At 41.7% G+C, this 15458-nt stretch overlaps 1 protein-coding gene across 6 annotated transcripts in view; it reads left to right on the top strand.

Annotated features, from left to right (window-relative positions):
• Nucleotides 1–15458, top strand: part of LOC125359697 (GON-4-like protein) — a 76400-nt gene that overhangs the window by 25260 nt on the left and 35682 nt on the right. For all 6 annotated transcript variants that reach the window (XM_048357549.1, XM_048357550.1, XM_048357548.1 and 3 more), the window contains 4 exons: nucleotides 881–1073; nucleotides 12736–12837; nucleotides 13669–13709; nucleotides 14770–14873. In XM_048357549.1, the coding sequence (XP_048213506.1) occupies nucleotides 881–1073; nucleotides 12736–12837; nucleotides 13669–13709; nucleotides 14770–14873 (440 nt within the window). The remainder of the gene's footprint in view (nucleotides 1–880; nucleotides 1074–12735; nucleotides 12838–13668; nucleotides 13710–14769; nucleotides 14874–15458) is intronic.

Genomic DNA, 15458 nt, shown 5'->3' on the forward strand with positions numbered 1-15458 from the left:
GGTCTACCAATTGAAGCACAGCTCCACTTCCAGCTTTTTGGCTGGTTAATTGGAAATAAGAGAGTTCTCAGACTTTCTTGCCCAGGCTATATTTGAACTTCTGTCTTCAAATCTCAGCTTCCTGAGTAGCTAGGAGTACAGGCCTGAGCCAGTAGTGCCCATTTAGTAAAAAAATCACTTAATTTTGTTTCTGTCATAAGGATAGACCTATATAGATCAGTGGAACAGAATTTTTTTTTTTTTTTTTTTTTGGCCAGTCCTGGGCCTTGGACTCAGGGCCTGAGCACTGTCCCTGGCTTCTCTTTGCTCAAGGCTAGCACTCTGCCACTTGAGCCACAGCGCCGCTTCTGGCCGTTTTCTGTATATGTGGTGCTGGGGAATCGAACCTAGGGCCTCGTGTATCCGAGGCAGGCACTCTTGCCGCTAGGCTATATCCCCAGCCCCTTGTTTTGTTTTTTTTTTGGCCAGTTCTGGGCTTGGACTCAGGGCCTGAGCACTGTCCCTGGCTTCTTTTTGCTCAAGGCTAGCACTCTGCCACTTGAGCCACAGCGCCACTTCTGGCCACTTTCTGTATATGTGGTGCTGGGGAATCGAACCCAGGGCCTCATGTATATGAGGCAGGCACTCTTGCCACTAGGCCATATCCCCAGCCCTAAAACAATGTTTTACTCTCTCTATATGTCTGTCTTAGTAAAGGTATGTTTTTGAAATGTTAGTTTCAGAATGATGTGATTTTTACTTAAAAAATCTCCAGACAAACAATAATAAATCTAAATTATTTAGAGGAAAGATCTTATGGATAATAGGATGAACAAATGGTATGAGAGAAGTTGGAAGAATTATTCACTTAGAGGCTTCTTTTTTCTTCTCCATTGGCTAGCCCATGGATGACAGTCTCATTGCATTCCGAACTCGGTCTAAGATGCCCCTGAAAGATGTTCCCCTCGGCCAGTTAGAGGCAGAGCTTCAAGCTCCAGACATTACCCCAGATATGTATGACCCCAATACAGCTGATGATGAAGACTGGAAGATGTGGCTGGGGGGACTCATAAATGATGATGTGGAGAATGAAGGTAAGTGATTTTTGTTCATAGTTATTATCCATTGTATTATGTTTGATGAATATTTATTAGTTGGAAGTTTAATAAATTGAATTGTGGCCCAGTATGGTGACATATGCTTGTAGTTTAAGTTAAAAGCTTAAGGTAATTAAGTTTAAGCTATTTGGGAAGTTAATGTAAAAGTATCTGTTGGACACACAAGTTTGAGGCCAGCCTGTATGATATAGGAAGACTTTCAAATGAGAGAGAAGGTGAGGGAGAGGTGAAGGAAGAGAGAGGGAGGATTATGGAGGCTAGAGTATGTGATTATTGTTCATGAGGGCCCAGTTCACAGCACTGGAAAAATAAGGGATGATCTCATTCTTTTTAAATTTGTATTCAGCTATCTGGATATTTCCCGACCCTATTTTTTTTTTTTAATGGAGATTTCCTTGTATAGCCATGATTGCTAATAGAAAAGTATGAGTAACTGGCGAGGCTTGTCTGTGCAGACTGTTGGTCTCTGTAGTGTTTCTTCACAGAGATGTTCTGGGTTAATTTAATTTGTGTTTAACTGACAATTATCTTAATTTGGTTGTCCCTTCCTTCCACACTCCACCATCCCCCCTTGTTTTTTTTTTTTTTTTTTTTTTTTGCTTGTTTTGTTTTTGTTGCCAGTCCTGGGGTGTGGACTCAGAGCCTTAGCAATGTCCCTGGCTTCTTTTTGCTCAAGCTAGCACTCTACCTCTTGAGCCACAGCGCCACTTCCGGCTTTTTTCTATATATTTGGTGCTGAGGAATCGAACCCAGGGCTTCATGTATACGAGGTGAGCACTTTACCACTAGGCCACATTCCTAGCCCTTGTTTTTTTTTTTTTTGTCAACTATTCTCTGTGAGTCTTGAATGCTAAGGATCTTCCTCCTGCATAAATACACACCTAATTTTATATATGATTTCACAAGGCTTCACAGCTTCATCAAAAGAACATTGTTTTAGTTAGGGTGTTTATGCTGCAAGTCAAAGAATTCTTAACTCCATCTTTCTGAGGGCAAATGAAAAGAGACTTGAGGAAATGATAGTAAAACCTGCAGAGGCATTGTGAGATCTTACTTCCTCTCTCTATTTGTGTCACTCAGGCTTCATTCTCAATATTATTCCCTCCCTCCCTCCCTCCTTCCCTCCCTCCCTCCCTCCCTCCTTCCCTCCCTCCCTCCCTCCCTCCCTCCCTCTCTGGTACTGGGGTTTGAACTCAGGACCTCCAGGTTATCGGGGAGGTACTCTGCCATTTGAGTCACTCTGCCAGCTCTATTTTGCGTTGGTTATTTTCAAGGTAAGGTCTCACCTCATACTCAGACTGGTCTGGACTGCAGTTCTCCTATTAATGTTTCTTTTTGTTGCTGGGATAATAGACACATGTCACTGCACTCAGCCATTGTGCTTCTGCCTTGCTTCTGCTGGACAGGAAGGTGCCACAGTGCCTAGCCATTGGTTGTGATGGAGTCTTGGGAACTTTTATGCCCAGACTGGCGTCAAACCATGATCTTTGGATCTCTACCTCTCATGCAGCTAGGATTATAAGCTTACACCACTGCTTCTGAGTCAAGTTATTTTTTCTGTACAGCTGGAACTCCATGAATTCTTGCTTTATTATCATATCAGAAAGACTCTTATGAGTTTTAGTTTGAGAAAATCCTGGGGAACAAATTGGCTTAATCTGATCACATGCCTAATCTCTTGATCTCTTGGTATTGGGTGGAACTTATAGGGTGACTGTTTTAGCATGCAGTCATGATTGATAATACCTCATAGAGCAATGTGGTTGGGAGTATGCAGTTATCCAAAAGAATAGCTGTACAAAATTGGGAAGGACTATTGATAGGTAAAAATTGGATGGAAATAGACTAAATAAATAGGTAGGTGGGCAAGGCCAGGAAGAAGTTAGGGTAAGCAAATGAAAGAAAATAATGAGTTTGAGTTGGATGTGCTAGTGTATGGTTTTTAAATCCCACCTACTTGGGTTAGAAGGCATTGCAGTGTGAAGATAGCTGGGCAAAAAAAGTTACTGAAACTGAATTAAAAAAAAAAAAACAAGCCAGGTATAATGGCTCAGGTCTGTAATTTCAGCTACTTGAGAGGCAGAGGTTTGGAGGCCTGAAGCCAAGCATAAGACACTCTTTGAAAAAAAAATAGTAAAGGAAAAGGGGCTGGGTATGACTCAAGAGCTAGATTTCTTGAGGATTTAAGTTCAAACTCAGTACTGCAAATGAGTATGTCCTTGAGTATACTTTTTATGATACTATTCATTATATTGTACATCATTTAGCAAATATTTATGTAGTACTTTTTTTTTTTAGTCAGTTGTAGGGTTTGAATTCAGGGCCTGGACACTGTCCCTGAGCTCTTTTGTTCAAGGCAAGTGCTCTACCACTTTGAGCCACAGTTCCACTTCTGGTTTTTGAGTGGTTAATTGAAGATAAGAGTCTCATGGGGACTTTTCTGCCTGGGTTGGCTTTGAACCTTGATCCTTAGATATCAGCCTCCTGAGTAGCTAGGATTATAGGCATGACTCACAGACGTTGGGTGATAGATAAAGGAACATAATCAGAGAGTAAAATCTGTATGAATGATTGAGCGCCTGACCCATTGTTAGGTTCACAATACTATTATTATTGTTGTTGTTATTACTGTTATTTTTCTAGTTCTGTGCTTGAACTCATGGTGTGGGTACTAAACTTAAGCTTCTTTTGCTCAAGGCTAGAGCTCTACCACTTAAGCTATAGCTCCACTTCCATCTTTTTTTTTTTTTTTTCGGAAGTTTATTGGAGATAAAGAGTCTCACAGACTTGTCAGCCTAGGTTGGCTTTGAGCCACAATCCTCACATCTCAGCCTCCTGGGTAGCTAGGATTACAGCTAGGATTACAGCCACCAGCGCCCAGCTAATATACTTTATTTTTATTTATTTTTGGGTTGTCCAGGCTGGCTTCAAGCGATCCTTCTGCATCAGCCTCCCATGTGTGCATGTTACCACGCCCTGCTTGTTGTAAGGTTTTAGAAGAGGGAAAGATAATTCCTATTAGGATGATCAGCTGTAGCTACATGGAAGAGGTAGGTAATTGTGATGGACTTTTGAAAGATTTTGAGACAAATAATGAACAGAGAGAAAAAGATGGAGAAGAGGCAGATGGATGGAGGTGACATGCAATCATATCTAACTGGGTTCTGTAGGCTATTATTCCTCCCAGAGTTTTTTTCTTTTTTTCTCCCTGTTGTGAGAACAGTAGGAGTAAATGCTTGGCATAGATAAGTTAAAAACTGTATAAAGAAAACTATTAAAGCCCCTCCAGAAGAGAACATTTTCCTGCCTAGAATAGCCACTTATATCCAGTACAAACACAAAACCAAGCCAAAATAACCACTGATAATATTTGGAGGGCCACCTGTAGCAGTTTACAAATATGTAGTTGTTTACCTCTTGGTTTTACATGTTAATGTAGGAAGAGAAAGGATTGAATTCTTAAATTCTAGTGCTACATTTCAGTTTAGGGGTTTTCTCAGATAGGAAAGAGAGCTAACATTAATCTTACTATTGTTTTACTCTCTTGCAGAAGTGATAAATAGCAAAATGCACACAGTTGTATAAAGAGGAAGAGATGAAATTTGAAGCAGATCATTAACATATCAGCCAGAGAATCAGTTCCTTAATGATCAGTGGTTGATAAATTATCCTTTTAGTATTTCTGATATTAGTGTAAGTTTATGGACCCTGATGAGAATTTCATAAGAAATATAAACTTTCCTCCAGAAAATAATATTTTTACACATATACATACTACATATATACATGCATATATATATATGCATGTATATATGTAGTATATACATGCATATATATATATATATCTTGAATTGCATTTATTGACATTTCTTTCTTATTTGTTACTGAGACTTGAAATCAGGGCTTCAGGCTGGCACTTTAGTACTTGAGCCATGCTTTTAGCCTGTTTTTGCTGGTTATTTTGGATATGGAGTCTAGTGAACTTTTTCTACCCTGGCTGCCCTCAATTCTTAATCTTCCGGGTCTCAGCCTCTTGAGTAAGCAGGATTCCAAACACGAGCCACTGGCTTGATATTTCTTTTTCCCTACCAGCCCACTGAAAAGTCTTTTTTTTTTTTTTTTTTTTTTGGGCCAGTCCTGGGGCTTGGACTCAGGGCCTGAGCACTGTCCCTTGCTTCTTTTTGCTCAAGGCTAGCACTCTGCCTCTTGAGCCACAGCACCACTTCTGGCCATTTTCTGTATATGTGGTGCTGGGGAATCGAACCCAGGGCCTCATGTATATGAGGCAGGCACTCTTGCCACTAGGCCATATCCTCAGCCCCTGAAAAGTCTTTGAGATCAAGATTAAAAGCCTCTTCCAGGCACTGGTGGCTGATGCCTGTATTCCTAGCTACTCAGGAAGCTGATACCTGAGGATAATGGTTCAAAGCCAGCCCAAGCAGGAAAGTTCATGAGATTCCTTATCCCCAATAAACTATTCAGAAAAAGCTGGAAGTGGTGCTATGGCTCAAGTGATAGAGTGCTAGCTTTGAGCACAAAGAGGCTTAGGAACAGCGCCTAAGCCCTAAGTTCAGGCCCAAGACCAGCAAGAAGAAAAAAAAGGTTAAAAGCCTCTGCAAAAAGGAAAGGAATGGACAGGGCAAAAATAGTTCTAGTATGTTGTAGATAGTAAGATCCCAGAGAAATTCAAATTCATTGTCTTGTTCAATGTTAGGAATTATTTTCTTATACTGCTAGGGCTAGAACCCATTTTAATATTCTCACAGCATATCTCAAGAGAAGTAAAACCACTTTTTATTTTAAAGGGTATAACTTTTCAGAAGCAAAATCTACTTTTTGGTTTTTATAGTAAGTTGAGTTTCTTGAGCCTTATCAATAGCAGGAATTTTGGTGCTGTAATTTTGCCATTACCTTTGTTGAGAGCTGAGGAGTGATTAGGGAGAAAAGGCTATAGAGAGTTGTTCATCAGTTGAGGAGCAATGGACTTGTAGAACCTGAATCAGAAAAAAGGAGAGTAAGGATGTTTATGTGTTGGTAATGTTTATTGAGGATACAGATCCAGGGTAGTAATTCCTGAGTTAGAATCTGATTGAGTATGGTGTAGGAATCTAATTCTTACATGTCCTAAAGATTGGAAAAGGGCATGGTGGTGCACATCTGTAATCCCAGTATTATGGAGCTTGAGGCAGGAAGATCTTGAATTCAAGACCAGCCTGGGCTACTTAGTTCTGACCTCCAAAGCCAATTAAACAAAAAAAAAGGCATGTTGACTGGGCTCTAGTGGCTTATCCCTGTAATCTTAACTACTCAAGAGGCTGAGATCTTGGCTGGAAATCCAGTAAGACTCTTAACTCCAATTAACTACCAAAAAAAAAAAAAAAGCAGCTGGGAATGTGGCTTAGCGGTAGAGTGCTTGCCTTGTGTGCATGAAGCTCTGGGTTCGATTCCTCAGCAGAAAGGCCAGAAGTGGCGCTGTGCTAGCTCAAGTGGCAGAGTGCTAGCCTTGAGCAAAAGGAAGCCAGGGACAGTGCTCAGGCCTTGAGTTCAAGCCCCAGGACTGGCAAAAAAAAAAAAAAAAAGGCAGAAGTGGAGCTGTGCTTAAGTGGTAGAGTGCTAGCTAGCCTTAAGCCAAAAAGCTCATGGACAATAGCTAGATCCTGAGTTCAAGCCCTAGACTGATGCAGAACAAGAAGAAACATAACCAAACAACCACCACAAAAACTGTTGCAAAATACTAGCTTGGAAGAATTAAGAATGTTGATGAAGATTAAGGAAATGAATTGATGGTTGAGGGGAGAGTGAAAATCCTTTCTTTAAAGCTGAAGAATTTTCTTTTTTGTGTGTCCATGAGAACAGATTAAGAAGTGAAATACAGACTAGGTACTGGTGGCTCATACCTGTAATCCTAGCTACTCATGGGGATGAGATCTGAGGATCCCAATTCAAAGCCAGCTGGGGCTGGAAAGTCCATGAGACACTAATCTCCTGAAAGTGATGCTGTGGCTCAAAGTGGTAGACAGCTAGCCCTGAGCAAAAAGAGCTCAGAGACAGTCCCCAGGCCCCAAGTTCAAGCCCCACAACCAACAACAATAAAAAAGAGGTCTGAGAATGTGACTCAGTGGTAGCTTGCCTAGCATGCATGAATCCATGGATTGGATTCCACAGTACTAGATAAACAGAAAAAGCCAGAAGTGGCGCTGTGGCTCAAGTGGGTAGAGTACTAGCCTTGAGCACAGAGAGGCTCAGGGACAGAGCCCAGGCCTTGGGGTCAAGCCCCAGGACAGGGTGGGGGGATGGGGGGAGGGGGAGGAAGAAACACACACACACACACACACACACACACACACACACACACGCCCACATAAAAACAATGATTACAATGGGTGTGGCACCCAGATCTACCAGAAGGATTTACTGAGGACTGGTAAATAAGAGATGTTGCTGAATATGAGATCATAGCACCCAACTTTTGCCACATCATGATCTCTTTTTTATTATTATTATTTTTTATCATCATTATTATTATTGCTAGTCCTGGGGCTTGAACTCAGGGCCTGAGCACTGTCCCTGGCTTCTTTTTGCTCAAGGCTAGCACTCTACCTCTTGAGCCATAACATTACTTCCGGCTTTTTTTCTGTTGATGTGGTGCTAAGGAATGGAACCCAGGGCTTCATGGGTGCTAGGCAAGCACAAAGCACTCTACCACTAGGCCAGATTCCCAGCCTCAGCCCCCTCTCCCCATGATCTCTTTTTATAACATCACATAATCACCTATTTTTACATGTACCCAGTACCGTTTTCTTTTGAGGGAGCTGGTCCTGGGGACTTGAACTCAGGGCCTGAGCACTGTCCCTGAGTTACAGCTCCATTTCCAGCTTAGTGATGGTTAATTGGAGATAAGAGTCTCATGTTACTGGGCTCTGGTGGCACATTCCTGACATCCTAGCTACTCAGAAGGCTGAAATTTTCAGATCATGATTCAAAGCCAACCCAGGCAGGAAAGGCTGAGAGACTTTCCAATTAGCCACCAGAAAACCAGAAATAGAGTGGTGGCTTAAAAGTGATAGAGTGGTAGCCTTGCACAGAAAAGCTTCAGGGACAGTACCCTGACTTCAAGTCCCGCAACCAACCAAAAACAAAGGGTGGTGAAAGAGGAGCTCACAAACTTTCCTGCCTGGTCTAGCTTTGAAACATGTTCCTTAGATGTCAGTCTCCTGATTAGCTAGGATTACAGGCATAGCCACTGGTAGTTGGCCTTTTTGTGCCGTTTGTATACATTATTACAAGCCAGAGTCTTATTTGCAGGAAATAATTAAAGAGAGGGCATTTAGGAATGGTATACTAAGACCAGCTGGGTAGATGCTGACATAGTTAATTAGTTTAAAAAGTAGTCCAGAGAGCAGATTGATTCTTTTTTTTTTTTTGGCCAGTCCTGGGGCTTGGACTCAGGGCCCGAGCACTGTCCCTGGCTTCTTCTTGCTCAAGGCTAGCGCACTGCCACTTGAGCCACAGCGCCACTTCTGGCCATTTTCTGTATATGTGGTGCTGGGGAATTGAACCCAAGGCCTCATGTATAGGAGGCAAGCACTCTTGCCACTAGGCCATATCCCCAGCCCCAGATTGATTCTTTAAGGTACTAAAAGCTGGGGCTGGGGATATAGCCTAGTGGCAAGAGTGCTTGCCTCCTATACATGAGGCCCTGGGTTCAATTCCCCAGCACCACGCATACAGAAGTGGCGCTGTGGCTCAAGTGGCAGAGTGCTAGCCTTGAGCAAAAAGAAGCCAGGGACAGTGCTCAGGCCCTGAGTCCAAGCCCCAGGACTGGCCAAAAAAAAAAGGTACTAAAAGCTAAGCAGAAATCCGAAGAAATTCCTGAAAAATAATTTTTTCCTTATGTTTACCGTTTACCAAGTGGGTACTCTGAAAAATATTGGCTGACCTACTTGTGTGGTGTGGACAGAAGCTGTCTTTCATAGTTTTTACACCCAAGGGTCCAAACCTGTACACACTACCCATATGTTATAGACCCTTTCTATAGCTTTCATTACTCATCAGTGTAAAGAACCTACAGTGATATAGAGCATGCTGCAGAGATTAGAAAGTCAGGATTCTGTTCATTAGGAATTACAGAATTTTTATAAGTGAAAGAAAGCCACAGTAGATAAAATGAACTTCATATTTAAATAGCTATCTATAAACAATGCAAATTAGAGTTAATCAGTATGAAATTTCCAACTACTGTGTACAAAAATGTGTATATAAGCTAGATGCTGGTAGCTCATGCCTGTAATACTAGCTGCTCTGGAGTCTGATATCTGAGGATTGTGGCTCAAAGCCAGCCTGTGCAGGAAAGTCCATGAGACTCTTTTTCTTTTTTTGCCAGTCCTGGGCCTTGGACTCAGGGCCTGAGCACTGTCCCTGGCTTCTTCTTGCTCAAGGCTAGCACTCTGCCACTTGAGCCACAGCACCACTTCTGGCCGTTTTCTGTATATGTCGTGCTGGGGAATCGAACCCAGGGCCTCATGTATACGAGGCAAGCACTCTTGCCACTAGGCCATATCTGCAGCCATCCATGAGACTCTTAACCATCAAAAAGTCAGAAGTGGAGCTGTAGCTAGCTCAACTGGTAGCGTGCTAGACTTGAGCAATAAAGCTCAGGGACAGAGGGCTAGGAATATGGCCTAGTGGCAAGAGTGCTTGCCTCATTTACACGAAGCCCTGGGTTCGATTCCTCAGCACAACATATATAGAAAAGGCCACAAGTGGAGCTATGGCTCAAGTGGCAGAGTGCTAGCCTTGAGGAAAAAAAAAAAAGCCAGGGACAGTGCTCAGGCCCTGAATCCAAGCCACCCCCCCCCAAAAAAAAAAAAGAAAGAAAAGAAAAGCTTGGGGACAGTGCCCAGGCCCTGATTTCAAGCCCTAGGACTGGCACACACTAAGAAAAGTGTCTGTAAATCAGGTCCTAGCATCTGTGGATGTTGAGGTAGGATAGTTTTTTTAAACACAGCCTGGGCAATCTTATGAGAACTTGTCTCAAAAACAAACAGCTGGGCTGGGAATATGGCCTAGTGGCAATAGCACTTGCCTCGTATACATGAAGCCCTGGGTTCGATTCCCCAGAACCACATATAGAAAACGCTCCGAAGTGGCACTGTGGTTCAAGTGGCAGAGTGCTAGCCTTGAGCAAAATGAAGCCAGGGACAGTGCTCAGGCCCTGAGTCCAAGGCCCAGGACTGGCAAAAAAAAAAAAAAAAAAGAATAAAAAAACAAACAGCTGAGCTCTGGGTACTCATGCCTGCAATCCTACATACTCAGGGTGCTGAAATCTGAGCATCACAGTTGGAAGCCACTCTGGGCAGGAAAGTCTGTGAGACTCTTTATCTCTAATAAATGACCAAAACAATGGAAGTAGCCCAAATGGTCGAGTGCTAGCTTTGAGCACAAAGAGTTTAGGGACAATACCCAGGTTCTGAGTTCAAGCCCTGGGGACAGGTGCGCTCACAAAAAAAAAAAAGAGAAAGTTGTGTGTGTGTGTGTGTGTGTGTGTGTGTATGTAAACATATTCATTTATTATGAAAATTAAAACATGAAAAATTACAGATTGAAAACAGTTCTGTTCCATCATGTGTTTCTTTCTTGATTACATTTAATCAAGCACATATTTATCTCAAAGAAAGTTTGTGTTGTTCTTTATCTGTAACTACTTAATGATAGAATTTAGATATTTTTGTTATTATAATTTGTAGAGTAAAATGGGTATATAATGGTATAATTTATGGTTTTGGTAGCTTTTGTGTTTTTTTTTTTTTTTTTGCCAGTCCTGGGGCTTGAACTCAGGGCCTGAGCACTGTCCCTGGCTTCTTTTTGCTCAAAGCTAGCACTCTACCATTTGAGCCACAGTGCCATTTCTGGCTTTTTTTCTGTTTATGTGATGCTGAGGAATTGAACCCAGGGCTTCATGTAAGCACTCTACCTCTAAGCCACATTCCTAGCCCGCTTAGCAAGTGTTTTTACAAACTATGATACGTTTTTCAAATCCCACTCCTGACCCCTGAGATAGGGTCTTTATACTTTCTATGTAGCCCAGGCTAGCCTTTAACTCCTGGGCTCAAGTGATTTCCCACCTCAGTTTCCTGAGTAGCTTGGATTACAGATATGCACCAACCATGCCAGGCACTATTTTTATTCCTAAATCAAAACTGTACAGTCATTAAATTGCAAAAATTTCTTCCAGTGGTAAGGATGGAACCCAAGGCTCCAGGCATATTAAGCATATGTTCTGGCATATTCTGGCATATTCAGGCATATTAAGCATATTACTGGGCTATTCCCTCAAACCTAAATTATAGGATATAAGGTGATATTGTTCCTCACACAACTTTATTTATTTATTTATTTTTGCCAGTCCTGGGGCTTGGACTCAGGGCCTGAACCACTGTCCCTGGCTTCTTTTTTGCTCAAGGCTAGCACTCTGCCACTTGAGCCACAGTGCCACTTCTGGCCATTTTCTGTATATGTGGTGCTGGGGAATCGAACCCAGGGCCTCATGTATATGAGGCAGGCACTCTTGCCACTAGGCCATATCCCCAGCCCCCTCACACAACTTTACACCATTTCTGTCTTAAGAAAATTTATGTACTATAGTAGTCACTAGTCACATGTGACTTTTGAGAACTTGAAATATAGCTAATGCTGAGGAATGGAATCTAAAACTCTCAATAGTGAAAAATATTATATTGTTAACATTAAAGAAAATTAAGGTGCTGATGGTATGGCTCAGTAGTAGGGTGCTTGTCTTGCCCTGGACTCTGTAGCAAATCATTGTTTTATTTAGTTTAATATTATGACAAAGATAGTTTTTACAAAAATTACCTTTTTTTCATGAGATGCACTACTTCAAATTATATGTTCAGCTTTTCTGGTTTTTTTTTTTTTTGGGCCAGTCCTAGGCCTTGGACTCAGGGCCTGAGCACTGTCCCTGGCTTCTTCCCGCTCAAGGCTAGCACTCTGCCACTTGAGCCACAGCGCCGCTTCTGGCCACTTTCTGTATATGTGGTGCTAGGGAATCGAACCTAGGGCCTCGTGTATCCGAGGCAGGCACTCTTGCCACTAGGCTATATCCCCAGCCCCGTTTTTTTTTTTTTTTTTTTAATCCCTTTTTCTTTTTGGTGCCAGTACTGGGGTTTGAACTCAGGGCCTGAGCACTGTCCTTGGCTTCCTTTTGCTTAAGGCTAGCACTCTGCCACTGGAGCCACAGCACCACCTCTGGCCGTTTTCTGCATATGTGGTGCTGGGGATTTGAACCCAGGGCTTCATGTATACAAGGCAGGCACTCTTGCCACTAGGCCATATTCCCAGCCCCAGCTTTTCTGCATATTGAGACATTTGTTTGAAGGAAGGAGGTAAGCTGACTTATTAGAATAGATGAGATGATCCAACGGTGGGAAATGACACACACAAAGGCACTTAGGAAAAAAAATAATGTTCTTACAGAATTAAGAAATACATGTTTAATTGGAACAGATTGTTATGGTTTTGAAAATATTTTTACACTTAGCATATCTTAATGTACAAAGTGGTATTGGAAATGTATGAGTTTCAAGTTGGGAGTAAGTATCTAAACCATTTTTTTCCCCAGATGAAGCAGACGATGATGATGATCCAGAATATAATTTCCTGGAAGATCTTGATGAACCAGATACAGAGGACTTCCGTACTGATCGAGCAGTGAGAATCACCAGTGAGTCTGTTTACCATGAATCCTGCTCTTATCTGCTCTACTTCTTTGTTTACTTTGTAGGCTTTGGGGATGAAGTTTGCAGCCCACCAAAATAACACATTTAAGTTTCCTCTATTTCTATAATTCTTTAAAATTAGGTACATATTTACAAAACTGTCCATTATTCATTTGTATATCTCAAAGCTATGTATTGAGTTTTTACTATTTGGCCAAGGGTACTTGTAATGACAAGATGAATTGAGACATGGCCTCTGCTCTGTGGACAGTGTGAGCTTAGTAAGGGTACAAACAAAAAATTTATAATACAAAGTACAGATGCTAAATAAGTTATACCTAGCAGAGGTCGTACTCTTCTAATATATAATATTGAGTAATATGGGGAGCTTAGAATGCTCAGGCATCTAAAAGCATAGATAATTTTGTTTGTTTTTGCTGGTCATAGGGCTTGTACTCAAGGCGTGGGTGCTGTCCTTGAGTTTCTTTGCTCAAGGTTAGTGCTCTACCACTTGAGCTACAACACCACTTCCCTCCTTTTCTTAGTAGTTTATTGGAGGTGAAAGTCTCACGGACATTCCTTCCAGGGCTGGCTTCAAATTGGGATCTTCAGAGCTCAGCCTCCTAAGTAGTTAGGATTATAGGTAGAGTCACTGGCACCTTTTTCAGTAGTGCTTTTTAATTGAATTGCATGATGGATAGGTATTTTGTCAGATTGTCTTATTGGAAACAATATACTTGAGAGTACATTTGTGTCTTTAGAGTTCTCCCTTATTGAAAAATGAAAATAATTTCTGCCAGCAACACATGTTTTTTTGGCTTTTTTTTCCCCCACAGAAAAAGAAGTGAATGGGCTGATGGAAGAGCTATTTGAAACTGTGAGTAGTCCTCCTGGAAGGAGAACAAGGGATGATGAAAGTAAATCTTCAACAAGCTCTTTTCTTTGGTCCTTGGCATCCAGTCTTTAGAAGAACTATTTCCCTTTATTCCACATAGGAAAGAATGTAGTGGCAAGAAAATGTATTAAGTATTAAACTCTTGATTTGTAATGTTCAGGTTATTCCTTGCAAACTTTTTTTTTGTCGGTCATGGGGTTTGAATTTGCAGCCTAGGCACTATCTCTGAGCTCTTTTGCTTCAGACTAGGGCTCTACCACTTTGAGCCACAGTGCTACTTCCAGTTTTCTGGTGGTTAATTGGAGATAAGTCTCACAGACTTTCTTGTCTGGACTGGCTTCAAATTGTGATTCTCAGATCTCAGCCTCCTGAGTATCTAGGATTACAGGTTAAGCCATCAGTGCCTAGCCCTTGTAAACTTTCAATATTCTCATCTATTATTATTTGCCGCATCAAAAGATTATAAACCACTTGTAGATGACTCTGAGCACAAACTCTTGAAAGACATTTCTGTGGAAGAGATGAGCCATTCTGAGTTATCCATGCTCTTGTCCTTTCTGATCATGCTTGGTTAGTTGAGAGAATTCTTTCTCTCCTCTCTACTTTCTTTTTTCTTTCTTTGTTGTGGGGCTTGAACTCAGGACCTGGCACTTTCCTTGAGGTTTTTTGCTCAAGGCTAGTGCTCTCCTACTGAGCTACAGTGCCACTTCCAGTTTTAAGGTGGTTAATTGGAGATAAGAGTCTCATGGCCTTTCTTGCCTGGACTGGCTTCAAACCACAGTCCTCAGATCTCAGACTCCTGAGTAGCTAGGATTGCAGGTGCGAACCACTGGTGCACAGCTAAGACTTCTTTCTTAGCATAATAATAATTGCAAATGTAAGGTTGTGGGGCTTTTGAAGTGAAAATGTTCTAATACAGGTGCTTTCTGGATGCAGCAGCATTAAAATTCTGTAGTCTGTTGTTTATACTTATTTTTGTCATTGCTGGAGTGACTTACATAAGTCCATTCCTCAGGAAGACCTTCTTTTTCTTTGCCCACAGTTCCAAGATGAGATGGGGTTCGCCAATAAGGAAGAAGATGGCCCAGAGGAAGAGGAACGTGTGGCTGAAACTCGGCCTAACTTTAATACCCCACAAGCCCTACGGTAGGGTGGCTAAAGACCTTGATGCTTAAATAGAGGAAATATGTATTTCTCATAAGGTTTTTAGAATAATGAACAAGTTCCTATCTTCAAGTAGCTTCTGTTACTATTGTGTGGGGGAAGAACCCTGGGGGAGTTAGATGTCAAGTGAAAAATCTCCTTGTTATGGGACAGTACAGCTATAGATCAAGCTGTACCTGTTTGGGAAAGGAGAAAAAACAGTAGCTGGCATCCATAGCAGCTTCTCCAGGTAAATAGTTCTGGAGAAGTGTGTAGGGTTCCATGTGGCCAGCCACAGAAACTGCACTAAACTGTAGTATTTACTGTGTCTCCTTATTTGTCATTAACATGTGATAGATTATCTGAAAGGTTTTTACTTACCTAGGCATTAATTGAGCAAACCATGAAGCACCTGCAGCAATGCCCCAGGAGTCTGAAACGTAGTACTGGCCTTCTTCCATGAAGTTGGAACACCTGTTACACCATCTAGAAAATGGAGGCTTTAGTTTTCCCTGCGATTTTTTTCTGAGGGTTTAGATCTACACTTCAATTTGTTTTTTTTGTTTTTGTTTTTTTTTTGTTTTTTTG

This window comes from Perognathus longimembris, chromosome 11 (genome assembly GCF_023159225.1).
Source record: "Perognathus longimembris pacificus isolate PPM17 chromosome 11, ASM2315922v1, whole genome shotgun sequence".
In the NCBI taxonomy this organism is placed as follows: domain Eukaryota; kingdom Metazoa; phylum Chordata; class Mammalia; order Rodentia; family Heteromyidae; genus Perognathus; species Perognathus longimembris.